The sequence below is a fragment of the Musa acuminata genome, chromosome BXJ3-2 (assembly GCF_036884655.1).
Source record: "Musa acuminata AAA Group cultivar baxijiao chromosome BXJ3-2, Cavendish_Baxijiao_AAA, whole genome shotgun sequence".
Taxonomy (NCBI): domain Eukaryota; kingdom Viridiplantae; phylum Streptophyta; class Magnoliopsida; order Zingiberales; family Musaceae; genus Musa; species Musa acuminata.
In genome coordinates this window covers 35,835,287-35,852,073 of record NC_088350.1, presented here as the reverse complement: position 1 = coordinate 35,852,073, position 16,787 = coordinate 35,835,287, and the positions used below count along the sequence as shown (strand labels likewise).

Sequence of the window (16,787 nt, the reverse complement as noted above, 5' to 3'; positions counted from 1 at the left end):
TGTCACTTCTCTTAATTAATGTCCTGCACAGTTATGATCCGCAAAATATTTCATAATTATATCATGCACAATTATGACACCCGAAACATTCTCGTGACAATGGCAGCGAACACCACCACCACTACTACTACTATATCCACCATATGCCACATGCCACGGTTGCTATTAACTTTTAGGGCAAATTCAACCCATACTTGTGCATCTAATCCTCAAGAAAAAAAAACAAAGCAAAAACAAAACAGCAGAGCAGAGTTTTAAGAAGCCCTGTATACTCACGGGTGCCATTTCACCAAGATCAATAAGATCAATACAGCAAATGCAAGTACACTGAAGACAATTGCTTTTACATTAATAACATTTCATTTCTTGAACAGTTGACATTTTCTGAATGACTGGGCAATGTCATCTTATTTACAACCGCAGTGAAGAAATCTACGTTCACGCAACTATGTGTACAATATCACCTCTTCTTCTTATCCTCCTTGTCTCTTTCAACAACAACTGGAGCTGCAGGTATGCTGAACCACCACTCTCTCAATCTTCTGGTGCATTTCTCTGTGTTCACCCTTCTCGGTGGTGAATTCCTAGTAAATATTTCCAGAAATAGCATCAAGAGAAGCAGTTTACTAGGTAGAAAAGCTATCGCCAAGGCCATCAAAACCAGCACCAGTATAATTCTATCTGTCGCCTGTTGACAACAATTGAATGGTTCAACAAGTTTGACATTCAAATGCATGGCTACATTGTAAACTGCCAACAACATAGATTAGAAACAAAAAAGACAAGCAAACATTAGGAGTTTATAAGCAAATTCACATGCTAAATCAACATGTTGCAAACCATCTTCTGTAAAATGTCACTAAATCAACATTAGGAGCTTAGAGCTGATCCAGAATTATGTAAACCTTCTTCAGTACCATGTCCAACTTCTCTTGATTAATGGCAACATCTTATCATCCATGTTTCTTACTTTCCATCCATTTGGCATTTCACAAGTGGTAAACAAACAATCAAGTCAAATTGTGCCGATATAAACTTTTTATAGTAAGACACAAATGTCTAGTCTCATAATAAAACTCAAACAAATGATGAATCAGCCATTTAAAAAAATAATTTTGATTACATAGTTGGAGTGTATCAATTGGCAGTAGTTAATAAAAAAATAATAATAAACAAAAAAAATTAATCAGGTTATGATACTTAATGCACTTTAGTGACCTGACAACATACGCTTGGATCCGTTTGATTATACATTGTTGATCTCACAACAAATGAAGTAACTTAAAATAACTGCACTTCACGCCACATATCTTATAGATAAATATGAAGTGTGTTAACACAAACCAACAAGAATATATGGGACAGCAACAAAGGAGAAAAATAAAACCTGGGAAGAAACAGCCAGTAATAAAGCTCGTATTTTCAAGAGAACAATATTTCCATCCTGAACTAACTCTTCAACTTTAGAGATAGCACTCTGAACTGCCAAGATCTGCTCCATTGTGTTCATAACTGGAGGAACCTTCACCTTGATCTGATTTATTGGCCTTCCTTGATTAGTAAATCGAGTAAGCAGCATGAAGATGGCAACAAAGAGAAGCACCAGAACGAGGACATAACCAATCCATCCCCTGCACAAGTTTAGAATAAATCATAAAAACCCATCATCAATTCTTTAAGAAGAAAAAAATCAGAAAGATAAAAAAGAGAGTATACTATTAATCTGATTGAGATGTACTTTCAGTTTCGACAATCAAGGATTTTCATGAACTTTTGCACTAAATGTTATTAAAGGAGACCTAAACAACGGAGGGCACAGAAATTACAGATATGCATAGAGAACCTGAAAAACAATGCAAAGTGGATTTAATCCTAGTGTCTCCCTATCCAAAGTGCCAGGTTTGCGGTTATCGAGCCACAAGAAGAGTAAATTTTCTTGAGACATGAGGATGGTATCAAACCAGCAGGAGAACTTAGGAAGGTTCATTAAAAGGCTCCGGAATAGCTACAAGAGCATAATTCACCAGCCATTTTACAGAATAGGAAATACGCACTTAAAGTTTTGTGAGATTTTTAAATAGTATTTCTTGCTGAAATAAACAACCCACCATCACATAAAAATAACTGAGCAATTGGTGATGTAGAAACCGGCTATGGATGAGACTTGGACAAGGCTCATATGAGAAATCCTGTAGAAGCATGCTTCACTCAAAAGCTTAATTTGCACAGATCGCCGAGTCAAACCAGCTGATATAACATAGAACAAGACTCAAATCTATTCAAGTGCAAGCCTATCCTATGTAGCCAACAAGAGAGCTAGAATCTTATCACTGAATTGAAATTTGCTTCTGCATAGCTTTAATTAGATTAAGGCATAAGCAAACAAATACAAGTTTATGGCTCCGTCTGGCTAAAGAATAAACACTTGGGTATTTACTTACCCCATAACAAAGTCTCAAATGCAGTTCCTCCTCTGGACTCACTTGGTGTTAATAGGAATATTTTTCTTTTTTGTTTAATTGATATCTTATATTTTGTATAATGATTTATAATATAATTAATTTGTTTATGCTTTTTGACATAATTTGTGTATCTACAAATCTTCTTTATTTCAATCATCAAGTATGTTGCTTAGTTTTCTTTTTCATATTTCCTCTTCTTAAATAATTCTTCATTGTTTAGTTTTAGTGAATGTTGATCAAGGACAGCAGTACCGTATGACATGGTATGCCAGTTGACCTAGCCACCGGCACTTGAAACAGGGTCAAACTAGTCGTATACTAGATGATTGGTGGAATTTGATTTGGATAAAAGACAAATTGAAACTTGAGGTCTGATGGAATTTGATTTGGATAAAAGACAAAAAAAATTGCTTATTCTACCATGTTTAATGGCTAATTAGGGGATCATTCATGCATTTGTATTGATTTATGACATAATTAATAAGAATTTATATTTTCGACACATATAGCTTAGAGTTTCTACTGATTTATAGTTTAGACATTACTTTATTCTTATTTAATTTAAATTTATAAACCTATAAAACAGAGAAAAAAAACCTGAAATAAGTTTTTTTGGGTCTGATTTTTCCAGTCATTTTCTTAAAATTCTGGTATGTTGGTACATAGGGTACCAGCCATACACACCGGTCCAACCATGAATTTAGATAGCATTCACATACCAAAACAACATTTTCATTGTTGGAACTTCTTACAAATTATCTATCGGAAAGTTTCTTCACATCAATTTCATATTGATGAATTTCATTTTGTTCCTTGATTATTCTGTCAACCAGGTTACAGGCTTCTTCAATAAAATGTCTCCATTATATTAAAAAAAATGTTCTAATTATCACTATTGAACAGGTTCTGAATTCAAAAATGCTCATTTATGTGATGCACTAACCATGTATGTCTTTCTTGTTTTTCCTCGTGACTTTTTCCTCAAGAGAGTTATGTTTTAGACAATAGGTATTCTATTTTGCAACTATTCTTGGACAAATTTGAATAGAATATTTATCACTGCCTGAGAGCAATAGCGTGATGAACATTTTACATGTATACTTCAAGAATCAAGAGACAGTACGTAATTTGTTCCATAAATCTGCAGGAAGCTTAATTTTCTAAAAATAAGAAATTAATTATCTTAATCCAAAAGTTTAAACATATAATAATGACCCTGAATCTGCAGTACAACTTCTTACCGTCTAAAATATTTAACAATATTCCAGTACAAGAAATATAAATAAAAACAAACCTGAAAATGATGAAACAAGATAAAGAACTGAATACGAGGGACTTAATGGGTTCATTCCAAGAAGCCATAGCAACAAAGAAATTTCCCAGTTGAATCATCGGTTGAAGCAGCTCCTGCAAGATTAATTCAATCAACAAGAATTAAATCAGATTGTATCTTTCTGCAAACAGAAATCCAGAGCATCCATAAATTCTACGGTCAATTGATGACACAAACTGCAATAGCCATTCGCATACTGTAGAACTAATCATCCAAAGTGTATGTATATTCACAGGGCAAATGGATCTTGCTCCAACTGTTAATAAATAAAGAAACATTAATCCTTTTCTAAGCAGAATCAACTAAGTAAGCTCTGGAGATATGAAGTCCCGTCAGAGTTTCAATGGGTAGGAGATAACAGTAAGTGTAGAATTGGAATCTAACATAAAAAAGAGTCATCAGGTATTAGTCAAATGCTTACATATCCAAGCTGTGATTGGCTCGAGAGAATGAAAAGGCAGCAGAGAATAGAAGCAATTAATCATTTCCAAAGTCACACCCTGGATTCAACAGGAGCAAATATGCCGAGACACACTGTGCCTTGGAAGGAGAAAGAAACTAAAGCAGAATGTTGTCTTAAGAAGACATCTAGTTAAGGAACAAGAAGGTTTGAGAAAAGAGTTAAAAGGAAAAGGAAACCAAGAATAAGAGGGATAGCTAGTGACCAATAAATCTAGAAATTCTCCTGTCATTCACCATTCTTGAAACCTCAATCTCTATATATCTTTCATTTACACAATACTTATAATTCAAACTGTCTGACTTGAAACTTCACCTCACTGACAAATTCCTGAAATCCATTATTTATGATATTATGTTGATTCATCTTTCAGTTAATTAGCATTTGCTGATATCAAATTGTATTGCTTTTGCATTATGGTTAACTGACAGCTATTCAGAACTCCAGTCTCATTAAACTGTGAGCAGTGTCAACTACAGCATATCACACATGGCTTACCTTCCAATACAATCAAGGACACTATTCAACATATTCAATTCTAAAGCAAAAAAAGTGTGATACTAAGATCTTAAAAGCACAAAAGTAGAAGTAAAAACAACTACAAGATAATTCCATGATTGTTTCACGTCATTAATTTTATCGATAAAGATAAATGTAATGCAAGCACAATACCTTCATCACTACCAAATTGGTATCGAGACCATCTACTTTAACTCCATCAACTGTAGCTTGTGCTTGCTCTACCTGTTTATAGCTATTCCTGGACTCATTGACAGCCCTTTCTAATGAAGTCATTTCCCCTACAACTATCTCACCAACAAGAAGCTTGTCATCTGCTGAGACTTGTGATACAAGACCCAGGTTTGACAAAATACCCAGAGCAGAAATAGAGTACATTCCACCTCCTGAACTAAATTGGTTGGTCCGATCCAACTTCCTAGAGGCTATCATATTGGCTAGTGTTTCCAGTATTACGTCACCTCCAGGAAGCTGATCACAGAGATTAAACATCAGAAGGGTTTCATATTTCACAGGCACCGAAGAAACTAACTCTTGAATAGCTTGCAACCGTAGAATGCCCAGTACAGCTTTTGAGAGTGTTTCTTCTTTCTCAACACCTTCTATCTCAAATTTCTGAATAAATTTATGGGCATAAAGAATTTCTCGCATTATGGCTAGCCAATAATCCCGACGAGAATGACCTGTAAGCTCGGGAAACTCCAAGATTACTGGTTCTGATCTACAAAAAGATATGGGAGGCCGTATTAATCGACAGGTCCATGGTTAATAATATCAGTTATGCTCCTAAATCCACTAAAGCCCCAGAACTAATTAAAAACATCAAGTTATTCACTATAAATTTTATACAGTATATTGGTACATGGACTCACTTACAGTGATATTGATTTGTACATGACAGCCTTGTCAAAAAGACGTGAACCCCATGGCCCAGTCAACTCAGGCTTGATAATCTGTTTAAGATCATCTGCAAGCTCATATACCTTTGGCTTATCAGAGGTTACCAGTCGCAGTGCTTCAAAGTAGAGAGCATGGTCTGTCAATATTAATCTTCCTGCGGTTGACAAGTTAAAGAAATCAAGTAGATGTTCAGAACCATTCAAATATGAGCTTTCAGAATCTGAGGATGTGGTGATCTAAAACCATCTACTAAATTACCAATCACTTGAATGGCCTATACTTATCAAATTGCCTAAAACAAAGTGAACCATAGAAGAAGCACACCAGGCCATGTAGAAAGTCCTATGTGTTCAAGTACTGGTTGTGTGGTCAATGTTCCGTCCACTTCAAGGATCCTTTCTCCTCTATGGAGACGAAGACCCGATAGAAGAGATGACTCAGACTGAGTTTTCATCTTCTTTATTGCTCTGTAGAGTAACAAAAGGAAAACATTTAGAGAAGATACTGCTATTTTCAGTTTCTGGCACACTATATGATGTCTGAAAAAGTAAAAGGAGATGCCATACCACGTGTATACCAAAATGAACATCATCCAACCATGTAACAGAAAACACTTAAAAGTAAGCTGCTGTCCCATTTATTCAAACGTGGGCATAGCAGCATTATCTTTGGAATGATATATTGATTTGCAAAGTAATATAATTATATAGAGCTAACAAAATTCTATAACAGAAGGTATAAACAAAAGTCATTTGCCTCATGTACAACATCATCTCAACAGTTTCATGCTCTTAGGAATCCAAGATGCTACCGCATCTTCCACGTCAATAAGAAGCAGCACATCATATTTCCTTGTTGGTCCAAAATAATTCACCTATTAACTTGATCCAAAAGTATCAATAAATAGGAACAGCCTATTGATGCACTGCACGCTCCACAAGATGATGCATCATTCAACCAGAAACACAATCTAAACATATATGATCCTAAAGTGGGTAACACCACTAAAAAGCCTAATAGTCTCTTCTTTTCCGGATCATGATTCTTTGAAAAAACAACCACAATATCAAGGATTATATCATCACAGATGGGTGCCACTGGCCAAGGGCTGTGACATATGTGTGTCAATCATTTAATGATCATGAAGCACCATGACAATGTGGGCACACTATGAGCAGATGCACAGTGACAAGACCAGATGAAAGCAACGTATGATGACTAAACACTTCCACAAAATCAATGAATTCTAATTTTAGTAATTTTTTTTTCTTCATAAAGAGATACACTCCATGTTAGTATACATAGTATGAGCAAGGGTGCCACCCTTGCCCTTTTTTGTCCTGGAAGGAGACAAAAGAATGTATGGCTTGTAGACTACATGGGCATAGTCTTGATAACAATTAAATTGTGACCAAAGCATGAAGGGCAAAGTGGAGTTGAATAGAAATTTATCGATCATAGATATATTGAAGAAGATGGGCTACATTCAATTTTGAGTAAAGATTTTCCAATTATTAGCAGCAGCTCTCTGGTGTGGATTACAATCATAGATCACTAATAAATAAATACTCTAAAGTATTAACCAGGTTGCTGTTGGCCGTACCTGTCTAATGCGGCTAGGTACTTCTCGTAGATAGCAAAAGTAAGCCGACCGCCAGTCAAATTGGTAAGCTTATCAAAAAGATTGAAGCAAGTAATTACATCTGCGATGGTGGGGATGGCAGGTGCTATTCGAGAAAAAGCCTCCACACCTGCAGTTCTCTCCTTATCCACCATCTGTAAAGCTAAACACTGATCAACTCACAATGACTAAGGAAACCTGTTGTACAGCTTACACTACACTAATTGTTCACACCAGTATTTACAGGCATAAATGGCAAAACATGGATGGGAAAAAGATGAATGGCAGATAGAGACCTTATGTATAGGCTGGTCTGCAGCAGCAGGAGCCTCCCAAGCAAACATCATATCAAACGTCAATCGGCGAAAGGCTTTATCCGAGAGGTGGCCAGCAACTTGAGTAGAAAGTGCAAGGGTTCTAAAACAACAGTACTCCAAGAAATTCCTTGCATAACTTGAGGAATGCTTGATAGCATCAGATGCTTCCGAATCAAAATTCCGTTGAAGTTCATCCATAGTAACATCAAGAATTCTGCAGAAAGACAGAACCCCGAGCACCATCAAGAATTCCGCAAGAAGATGAAACCCTAAACATATAAACATACATATAACAACATTCGTGATGATAATCCAACTGGTACAATAGTTCTTGCACCACATCATACATTTCACTAGGAATTATATCAAGAAGCCAAAGTATAACCACTAAACAAACACATACATGACCGCTCAACAAACACATCCATTCAAAGATAAGGAGCAATACTAAACTATGAATCGTTGTTTTACTCTGCTAAAAGAGAAGATATCTTTGTATTCTCTTTCTCGAACTACATTCAGGATTGTTTCTTCTTCTTTATTGGCACTGAGATCAAATCCAAGCTGGTGCGGCTGAATTAAGGAAAGGGATGATGAAGAGACGAACATACTGGGAACAGCGGCCGACGATGACATTAGCCACGGAGGAGAGGTCCGATATCCACTTCCTGCGTCCGGAAGGCGACCGGCCCATCTCCTCGTACTCGTCCTCGAAGGAGGCACGGCGGCTGAGCGCCCACTTGAAAGACTTCTCTCGCACGAGCCCCTCGATTAGGTCGCGTGTCTTGCTCATCATCGCCATCTCCCTTTGCCCTCCTCCTCCTCCTCCTCCTCCTCGAAAGATCCGAGATCCCTCCTACGACGAATACCAAATTCGTTCTAAGGGTTGCGATTTCTGCTTCTTGAACCCCATGTCCCCTCCGAGCGCTATGTTCGGATGCGTGGGGCGAACAATTGGGGGATTCCGCTTCTTGAACTCTCAAGAGAAGAGGGAGCAAAGCAAAGAATGCGATGTGAAGGGTAAAGAGGTGGTTGGATGCGACGCAAACGTGGGGGCGAAGGGAGTAGTAAGTACATGGGCCTACCGAGTCGGTTCTCCGTTGTTACTCGCGAGGCGTCGGATCAGTGAGGCTCTGGGGCCTAGGATCAATCGACTGCCTCGCCAAGCGCCTCGTTTAACCATCGGTGCTCTTTTACCCGCGTTAGGCTGTCGGAGAAGGGAGCCAGCGGGGCCCAGGACCACTCCGCCTGCCTGACCAATCCCCTTGCTTACCCTCTGCATGCAGGTATGCGTCGGACAATATTACTTTTCCAAGAACGTGACGAGCCTGTAACCGTCACCTCCTTTTTGTCTCGATTTGCTTTATAGTAGGGGTTTTGTCGATGAGAGCCTCGTGAAATCAATCGTTGACCATCTCCGTGTCTTCATTCATGTACTAAATGCCGCTGATTATTCCGTAGGAAGGAAGGATGCATGTTTCCGCCCACCACCGCCACCGCCACCGCCACCGCCACCTCTCTCGTGACGTCCTCATGGGCCGGGCTCATTGGGGGTCATGAGATCATCGATCCGTGACTGACGGCAACATGCAACCCGCTTCATTCGATATCTAAACGGCATGCACGATAACTTGGTAATAATAATATGGGTATCATACTTGCGGTGTAATCTGAGGTGCCACCTGATCTTACAGGTATCGCCTGTTTCAAGTCGAAGCTAAAGAACGGAAGAGAGAGACTACTACATGCATATACATGGCATCCAGTGAACATCCTGCTAATCATGCTGTTTCTGAAATCCACCTGCGTCTCATATTTAACGATCTGGTCTTTGCTTACAACTAACTATTCCTCGGTAGAGAGAGAGAGAGAGAGAGAGAGAGAGAGAGGGTAATGACGAGAGAGGGCAAATGAATGCAGGTAGGTGGTCAGGGAAAGTTCCTTTCCTGTTGTTACCTGTTAGGAAACACAAAGAAGCACGTATTATTATTATTAGGTTTGCTCTCAAGTTACCTATTAGGTTCTCAATATTAAATCTGGAAGCCTAATGCTTCATCTCTCTTGTTTTCTTCTCTTTCGTAGTATAATAATAATAATAATAATAATGACTTACGATGATGACTCGAGACCGGAACTCATGTTAGAACAGTAAAGTGTGGATAACACATGTTAGAATGCATCAGGATGAGACTTGCGATGATGACTCGAGACCGGAACTCATGTGTACCACCTAAGCTCTAAATTGTGGCCAACTAAAGGATGTTAAGTTCACCTCAGCTACATAATATTTATCATGGGCATTGGTCAAACAAAGAATCATCTCTTGCATCCTGTGCAGCTCTCGGATGCTCGCTCATTCGCTGTCATGTTGACAGCATAGGCTATTAGAATTCTTTGGCAGCGATGCTTTCTGGGGATTGGAAAACCGACAAAAACAAAAAAACTAGAGGCTCTGCTCCTTTCCTATCCCACGAACTGGGACTATTTCCCCATGATATGCCACTGTGTAGAATTGTTTGGGCAGCACAAGAACAAGATGAAAGGATCGTTTAATTTATTATGCTCACCCGCGATGTCAAAACGCTCTCAGTGTCGAGGCACTAGTCATAAACGAAGCTTGCAGCCGAAAGTTTAATCGAAAGAAACTGTAAAAAAAAAAAATTATTCAAGGTTTCAGAAAATGAAACAGGAAGCAGAGTGAAAACTCGGTTCTTTTAGCGTAGGAACAGATCTTACCTCGACTTGGTTCTGCAGTGACTGAACATAGTTAATGATCTCATCGAGCATTCCCGCCATGCCCATTGTCTAAAAGAATACCTCAGAGATCATCATGGCTGCGAAGCAGGAGAAATCTAATGACAAAGGCTACTACTACTAACTACCTTGTAACAGCCGGGAACAAGGGTCTTGTAAACATCCCATTCTTTCATTAATCTTCTCTCTTCTCTCTTCTCACCTGAAACCATTCACAAAACCATATAAGCAACAAAGATATTCAATCAAAATGGAGTATAGATCAAGGAAATAGATTTTACTTCCTCACCATAATGATGGTTCTCCACAACAGAATTAAGAGCCCATTATTCTGCATCCAACAGCTTTAGCCACAGTGCGGATATGATGATCCATTTTTTCCGTCACTGTCACTGCAAAAAAGAATAGAATCCTACTGTTTAACTTAATGAGTAAACTGCGTTTATCCACACATCATCTACCAATCCAAAACACAGTACAAGGATTGTTCCAATCAAGTAATCTTAGTTGCAGGCCGACTCACAAATAAAAGAACTATATCAAACATTTGCTCTCTAGATCTAGGACGCCTCTGCCGGTTTAAATCTAGCCATCCATCTCCCCATAAAGTTAACAAAAATTTGATCCAGGCGATGAATAATAACGTTTAATGTTTCATTTAGGCCAGAAAATTTAAGGATGGCCGATGGGCACCATACAAGCTCTTATTATTCAAACACAATGACTCCACTCAGTTTGAGATCAACAAAGCAGAGACTATTTTTACATCCTTCACAATCTTCTTAATACGGTCTCAATAAGGATTCTTAGTTGTTGAATTTGATACTAATGCAAAAAGGCTCTCTGTTATAACTGAATATCACCATCATTTCTATAATTTTCAGGCATCGAACTGATAGGTCAATGTCATATCCCAACCAATAGGATTGACAGGTTCGTAGGACTTGCAAGCACCTGTTCTTGTCATGCCTGAGCATTGAATGGCACATGAATTTGGACTGTAAGCTTCATCTGAATAGCTCCACATTAGGCACTTCTCATTTTATAAACATATAAACTCAATCTGCTAATTTTAAAACTCATAAGAAAAAAATGTAGGCCAGATTTACTCTCAGAATACTAGAGTTAGAAAGCATGCATCATTAAATGGTTTTGAAATGAAAAAGATATAGTTAAGGCATATTAAAAGAAAGACTTACTGGCAATTTGATGACAGTCGACCACTGAGTTTTAACAACTCTCGGCCACAAAACATATGCTTAAAGAAGGCCAGATAATTACAGAAACCAAACGAGTTGAAAGCAAAATCATACTGAAAATGGGCACCTTGTTTTAAATACTAAACCTAACTTGAGAAAATAAGTTGCCTTAAATTCCAGCTCATTAAGTTTCACATGATCAATTGAACTGAATGGGAAACAAGCCAAGATTAGTCAATTCTAAAGAAATGAAAAAACAAAATTCAAAAGGACCTCAAAAGGCATCCTTATACAAAACTACATCACAAAGAAATGAATATTATATATATATATATATATATATATATATATGATACGATATGATATGATATGATATGATATGATATTGTATGTTGAAGTGGAAAAATCTTGGTATCAGGCTTGAGATGAATGATCTCCAAGTATTGGCAATGCAGATCTAGTTTCCTTTTTAGAAATGAAAACATCTAGTTATGTAATACAACAGAGTCTAAAGCTATGTGATACAAACTAAATGACTCCTTTTCGCTCTGGCTGAAGTATGAGTCCCAAAAGAGTCTGAAGCTAAGAAAAAACCTCGGCATTCCAACCCCATGACCTCTTCAGTAGTTATTGTAAAATGTGAAGCACAAGTCCATGATGAATGCCAGCTAAAGTAGCTAAAATGAGCCACCCACCTTTCTGCTGATATAGGCATAACAAACACCAAAATAGCCAATGAGAACAAGCTTCAAATATGGTATTATATTCTCTCATCTTCCACCTAAACTTTCTAATCTAGTGCCAAAGTTCCATAGCCAGCATGTCCATCAGTTGTTAGGCCAAACTGTGTGTTGCTTGTAAACAAATCGAGGAATGGTTGCAACTGGTATCATACTAACTATTAGTTGGTGAATTTAAGAAATGATATTGCCAAGTGGCAACCTAACATCCATTTAATAAGTATGGAGGCATATAAATCACAATGAAAGACCTTCAGCTTCCAAAAAGTTGATTTCCTTCAGGATTCGAACAATGCTAAAAAATGTTTAAATTTCAGAGAAGGGATATATATACCGTGAAGGCAATCAAGTTGTCAATTGGCTAGCAAATCATGCTAGAATGTACCTAACTTCAGCTTTTTGGAGAGCAGAGTGGTCCTATAGTCTTTCTTCTCTCATTGCCTCTGATCTAAGGGGTGTTATTTTGTACTCATGCGGTTGAGTAATTGATTTTTTTTTTCAGAAAAAAAAATGTTCAATTTTTCAATATTGTACTAGAAAATTTTCCTTTGGAATTACAAATATTTGTACTAGAAAGATATTGAATAAATTATCCAAGTCATTCTAACAATAAAAAGTTGTCGTTGATAATAAACTGCCTAGCTATTCACAACTGGAAATGAAAACTTTAGTTCTGTTCGATCTTCCCCATATATCTAAAATGCGGTATTGCTTATTTACAGTCTAGGAAAGAACAAAGTACAATGCAAATCTGCAAATTTAATGAACTTAATATTGTACAGCTGCAAGAATATTGGTCTACCAAACATATGGAATTGATGAGTGCAAAGTTTCCACTTAATGACCTGTGATGATTTTCCATAACCTTTATTGCCCCTGCAGCCACCATACAGGAAAGCAAAATCATCTTCATTACGAAAACTAAGCCATTAACTTTATGAGGCTAAAACCATGTGATCCAAAATGTTTACACGAGTGGTTGGGAGTCCATCTTACCTCATTTATCATCATTATTATTCTGGGACTATTTGGTGTGCCAGTAAAGAAGTCATAGATACTTCCAAGTAACACTTGGTATGACAAAAGTCATAGATACCTCAAGTAAGGTCTTGGTATTAGAGACCTTAGCGTGGCTCAGAAAACCATATGTGCTAAACGCCTCAGGAAAACCATCTTTGGGTTTGGATTCTTAAAGCTAAATATGATGGGTTAAAACCTTGGAGTTCTGAAAGATTGTACAACTGTTCCTGGAATTAGAGGAACCTGTGTCGTCTGATGAGGGATACACAGGATGGGTTTAAGAAGTATATTGGCTCGGGTGTGGGTAGTCACCATTGGAATGAGGCTTGGGTGGGTACCATCCCATTTAGCCACTGGCCTACGCTGGTTAACATCAATTGTTTTAATGATTTTAATTCAGTTTCTAATTCATTATCTCGAATGACTGAAATGTTACCCTGCTGAATTCATGTTTTCATCCTTGTTTAATGAGTAGGATCTGAAGGAAACATTTGGCTAGGAACCCCAGTGATGACTGCTGGGTTTGGGCCTCAACTCCGGATGGCTGTGTCACTGCCAAAAGTGCATATCATTCATTGAGAGGAAGGTCTCAGCCTAGTAATCTCAATACTGGTCCAGTTGGACGACGTTGCGGAACATGAAAGTTTATCCTAAAGTTCAAATTTTCCGATGGAAGATTAGGTGGAACAAATTGCCTGCTTCTGATTACACTGCTGGTATCATTCACTCACAAATTCTGTTGTGTCCTGTGTGCAAAAATGTTCTTCAGAATCTGCTAGGCATGATATGTTTCAATGCAGAACTGCTTCTCTGCTTTGGGCAAAACTGGTTGAGCGTTTCCAGATTGATGTAGTGAGTTTGAGGAATGGTACACTGGATGCTGGTTGGAGGGGAAACAAAGGGATGCTAACATTAGTGAGGATGTGTTTTTAGCGCTGATTTGGAACACCTAATGGCAACTTTGGACAAACATGAATGACATTCACCTATCGCAACCATCAGACGAGTGTGGAAACCCTTTTCACGAAGGTGGCAGCGACCACTGATGACTGCTTGAGGGTTCTCCTGAAGCTTGATGGGACTCCTAGCCAAAGGCCCAAGGGAAACTTACCACTAATAGAGGATTACAGATTCAGCATGGAGTGTGATGGGTCATTTAATGGTGATATGTTTTTGCAAGGGCTGGATTCATATCAAGGATGGATAGGGGCACTTAGTGGCAGCTGGGCATGCAGCTTGCGAGGTGGAAAGGGCTGTGTGTGTGGAAGGCAAGGCCATTGTACTGGCTCTGGAGAGGATGGAGCGATGCTCGGGTGCAGTCTGACCCTAAAGAATGGATTGACTATATCAACAATTGATCCCAGGTACCTTGGTACCTAAGGACCCTTCATAGGGACATTTTGAGTTTGTCTAGTGAAATCATGTTAAAGGGTTTGTACACATTAGGCGTGATATGAAGTGAGGTGCCCACAGGAGGTTAGCTAACCAGGGAAGAGCCCAAGGAGTTGTGCAATCCTGGGGTGGAAGTTTTGGTTGGGGTTCTATGCCTCACTTTTTTTTGTAGCTGATGGCTAATCTATAGAAGTTCTTTCTTTTTTAAAAAAAAAAAAAGAAACAAATGAGATGCACAGTTTGTATCGAATATATAGCATACTGCTTACTGATATATAATCTAGATGAAACATTTGTAAGAAAGCAATCTAGTTGATAAGTAATAGAATAAAGTCAACTATGCGTTGTACAGCCAATGAATTTAACATTATCCTAGTTTGTATCACTCGGTATGACAGATATATAATGAGATGCATAGCTTGTATAAAAAATGTAGCATACTGCTTACTGATATAATCTAGATGAAACATTTGTAAGAAAGCAATCTAGTTGACAAGTAATAAGAACAAAGTCAACTATGCGATGTACAGCCAATGAATTTAACATTACCCTAACATCATTAGATCCTTTTGGAAATTTATTTGGTATTGCAGCAAATTTCAATCAGTCGATTCCTCTTATCTTTGGAATTCATGCTACATTACAATTTCTTCTTGAACTTGTCAGTGCTTTCCAGCGACAAGACTCGATCACATCTTCAAAGTTAAGACAAATCCCACCTTTTTATTACCATGAAGAGAGAAATCCAAAGCTGGTCAAAATGCGAACACAACTACTGATCACCAGACTAGTCCCACGATTTCAGAATTAAACGACTCCGACGCACCCAACATCGTCGATCTTCCGATCATGCTTTCCTCCTCCTTCTTACCAAGACAAGCAATCACTACACGTCGCCAAAACCTCAGTTTGACGACAACCACTCCCATCACATCCCAGACCGAATGATTTCAAGAATCGCCCACAACAGAAGACATAACGAAGATATAGACCTAAGGGGAGAAGATAAAGGATAACCTGAACAAAGACGCCGAGGGGGCAGCAATGGTAACCCACCCTAGCGAGGGGAAAGAAAGGAGGGCACTGACGCGGAGCTCAGCGCCAATAGAGACGGCACTCCGCTTCCGTCGCGTGCGAACGATGACGGGGCTCGGTCTTGTAAACTGACTCACGTGATACGCACCCATCCGGCCCAACAATGAAATTTATTGGGCCCAATGGGCTCCAAGCGAGAAGGTTATATTGATTAAAGTAATAATCTTGATGTATTAATATCCTCAGTGCTACCATTAATCGCATGCTTAAGTTATTGATTGAGAAGGTTATATCTGGCACTTTAGTCTTTTTCTTTTCTGAGCCTTGCTTGTATGGATGAGAGTTAATAATTTTGGAATCACAAACGAAGCAGTCTATTAATGCATTATCAAATCATGGATCTGTTGACTGTTGACTGTTGACTGCTTTCATTTCAAAAGGAACATGCTAATGACCGTGTGGAAACCATGATCTTCTTTCTGCTCATGTGCATGCACCACCAACTGGGTGATGAGAATCACATTTAAACAAATGAAGGTTGTTCACATTGACGTCTTTTGGTGATTATTTTAGGGTATGGATAAGGAGATGATGGCTCGAGTGCCTGCCTATAAAGCCAGCCTATGGGTTAATGATCCCAGCCAAGGCATTGGCACAAAGGATTTACTCTTAGCTCTCTTTTCTCGTCAGTCCTCCTTCTTCTAGAGCTGGTTTCGTTCGGCAAAAAAGAATATGGACCGGTGGGGATCAAACTCGTGGTCTCCATAATGTAAAGTCGATGCTCTTTACATTCCCTAGTCAAACAAGTTTCTTAAGCTTTGTTCTCCTCCGCATATGATCCTGTGTTTTCCTCTCAGCGAGAGATTTTTTATGGTCATGGATTCTTGCTTCTAGATTCAGAATTTTGTGGCATCAGAGGCAAGAAATTACGGCTAGATTTTGCGGCAGCGATGAGCAAAAGGCCTGAAGAAAAAGTTGGAAGTTTAGATAATAGCATGACAACAAACACGTAGGAGATGCAATACCACAGGCTTT

At 38.5% G+C, this 16,787-nt stretch overlaps 1 protein-coding gene and 1 long non-coding RNA gene across 3 annotated transcripts; both read right to left on the bottom strand.

Annotated features, from left to right (window-relative positions):
- Nucleotides 1-328: 328 nt before the first annotated feature.
- Nucleotides 329-8,643, bottom strand: LOC135632126 (uncharacterized). Its single transcript, XM_065140555.1, has 9 exons — nucleotides 8,224-8,643; nucleotides 7,592-7,826; nucleotides 7,278-7,450; nucleotides 5,999-6,141; nucleotides 5,651-5,828; nucleotides 4,928-5,495; nucleotides 3,757-3,869; nucleotides 1,388-1,631; nucleotides 329-688 (listed from the first exon to the last, which is right to left on the bottom strand). The coding sequence occupies exons 1-9, from the start codon at nucleotides 8,412-8,414 to the stop codon at nucleotides 461-463; spliced, it is 2,073 nt and encodes a 690-aa protein (XP_064996627.1). The 5' UTR covers nucleotides 8,415-8,643; the 3' UTR covers nucleotides 329-460.
- A 784-nt stretch (nucleotides 8,644-9,427) lies between these two features.
- Nucleotides 9,428-15,849, bottom strand: LOC135631459 (uncharacterized). Of its 2 annotated transcripts, XR_010494393.1 has the most exons (6): nucleotides 15,735-15,849; nucleotides 10,656-10,758; nucleotides 10,495-10,568; nucleotides 10,349-10,417; nucleotides 10,180-10,257; nucleotides 9,428-9,568 (listed from the first exon to the last, which is right to left on the bottom strand). It is a non-coding gene; the product is annotated as an uncharacterized LOC135631459 (long non-coding RNA). The 2 variants fall into 2 exon arrangements; XR_010494392.1 differs by lacking the exon at nucleotides 9,428-9,568 and having other exon boundaries at nucleotides 9,731-10,257.
- Nucleotides 15,850-16,787: the final 938 nt, after the last annotated feature.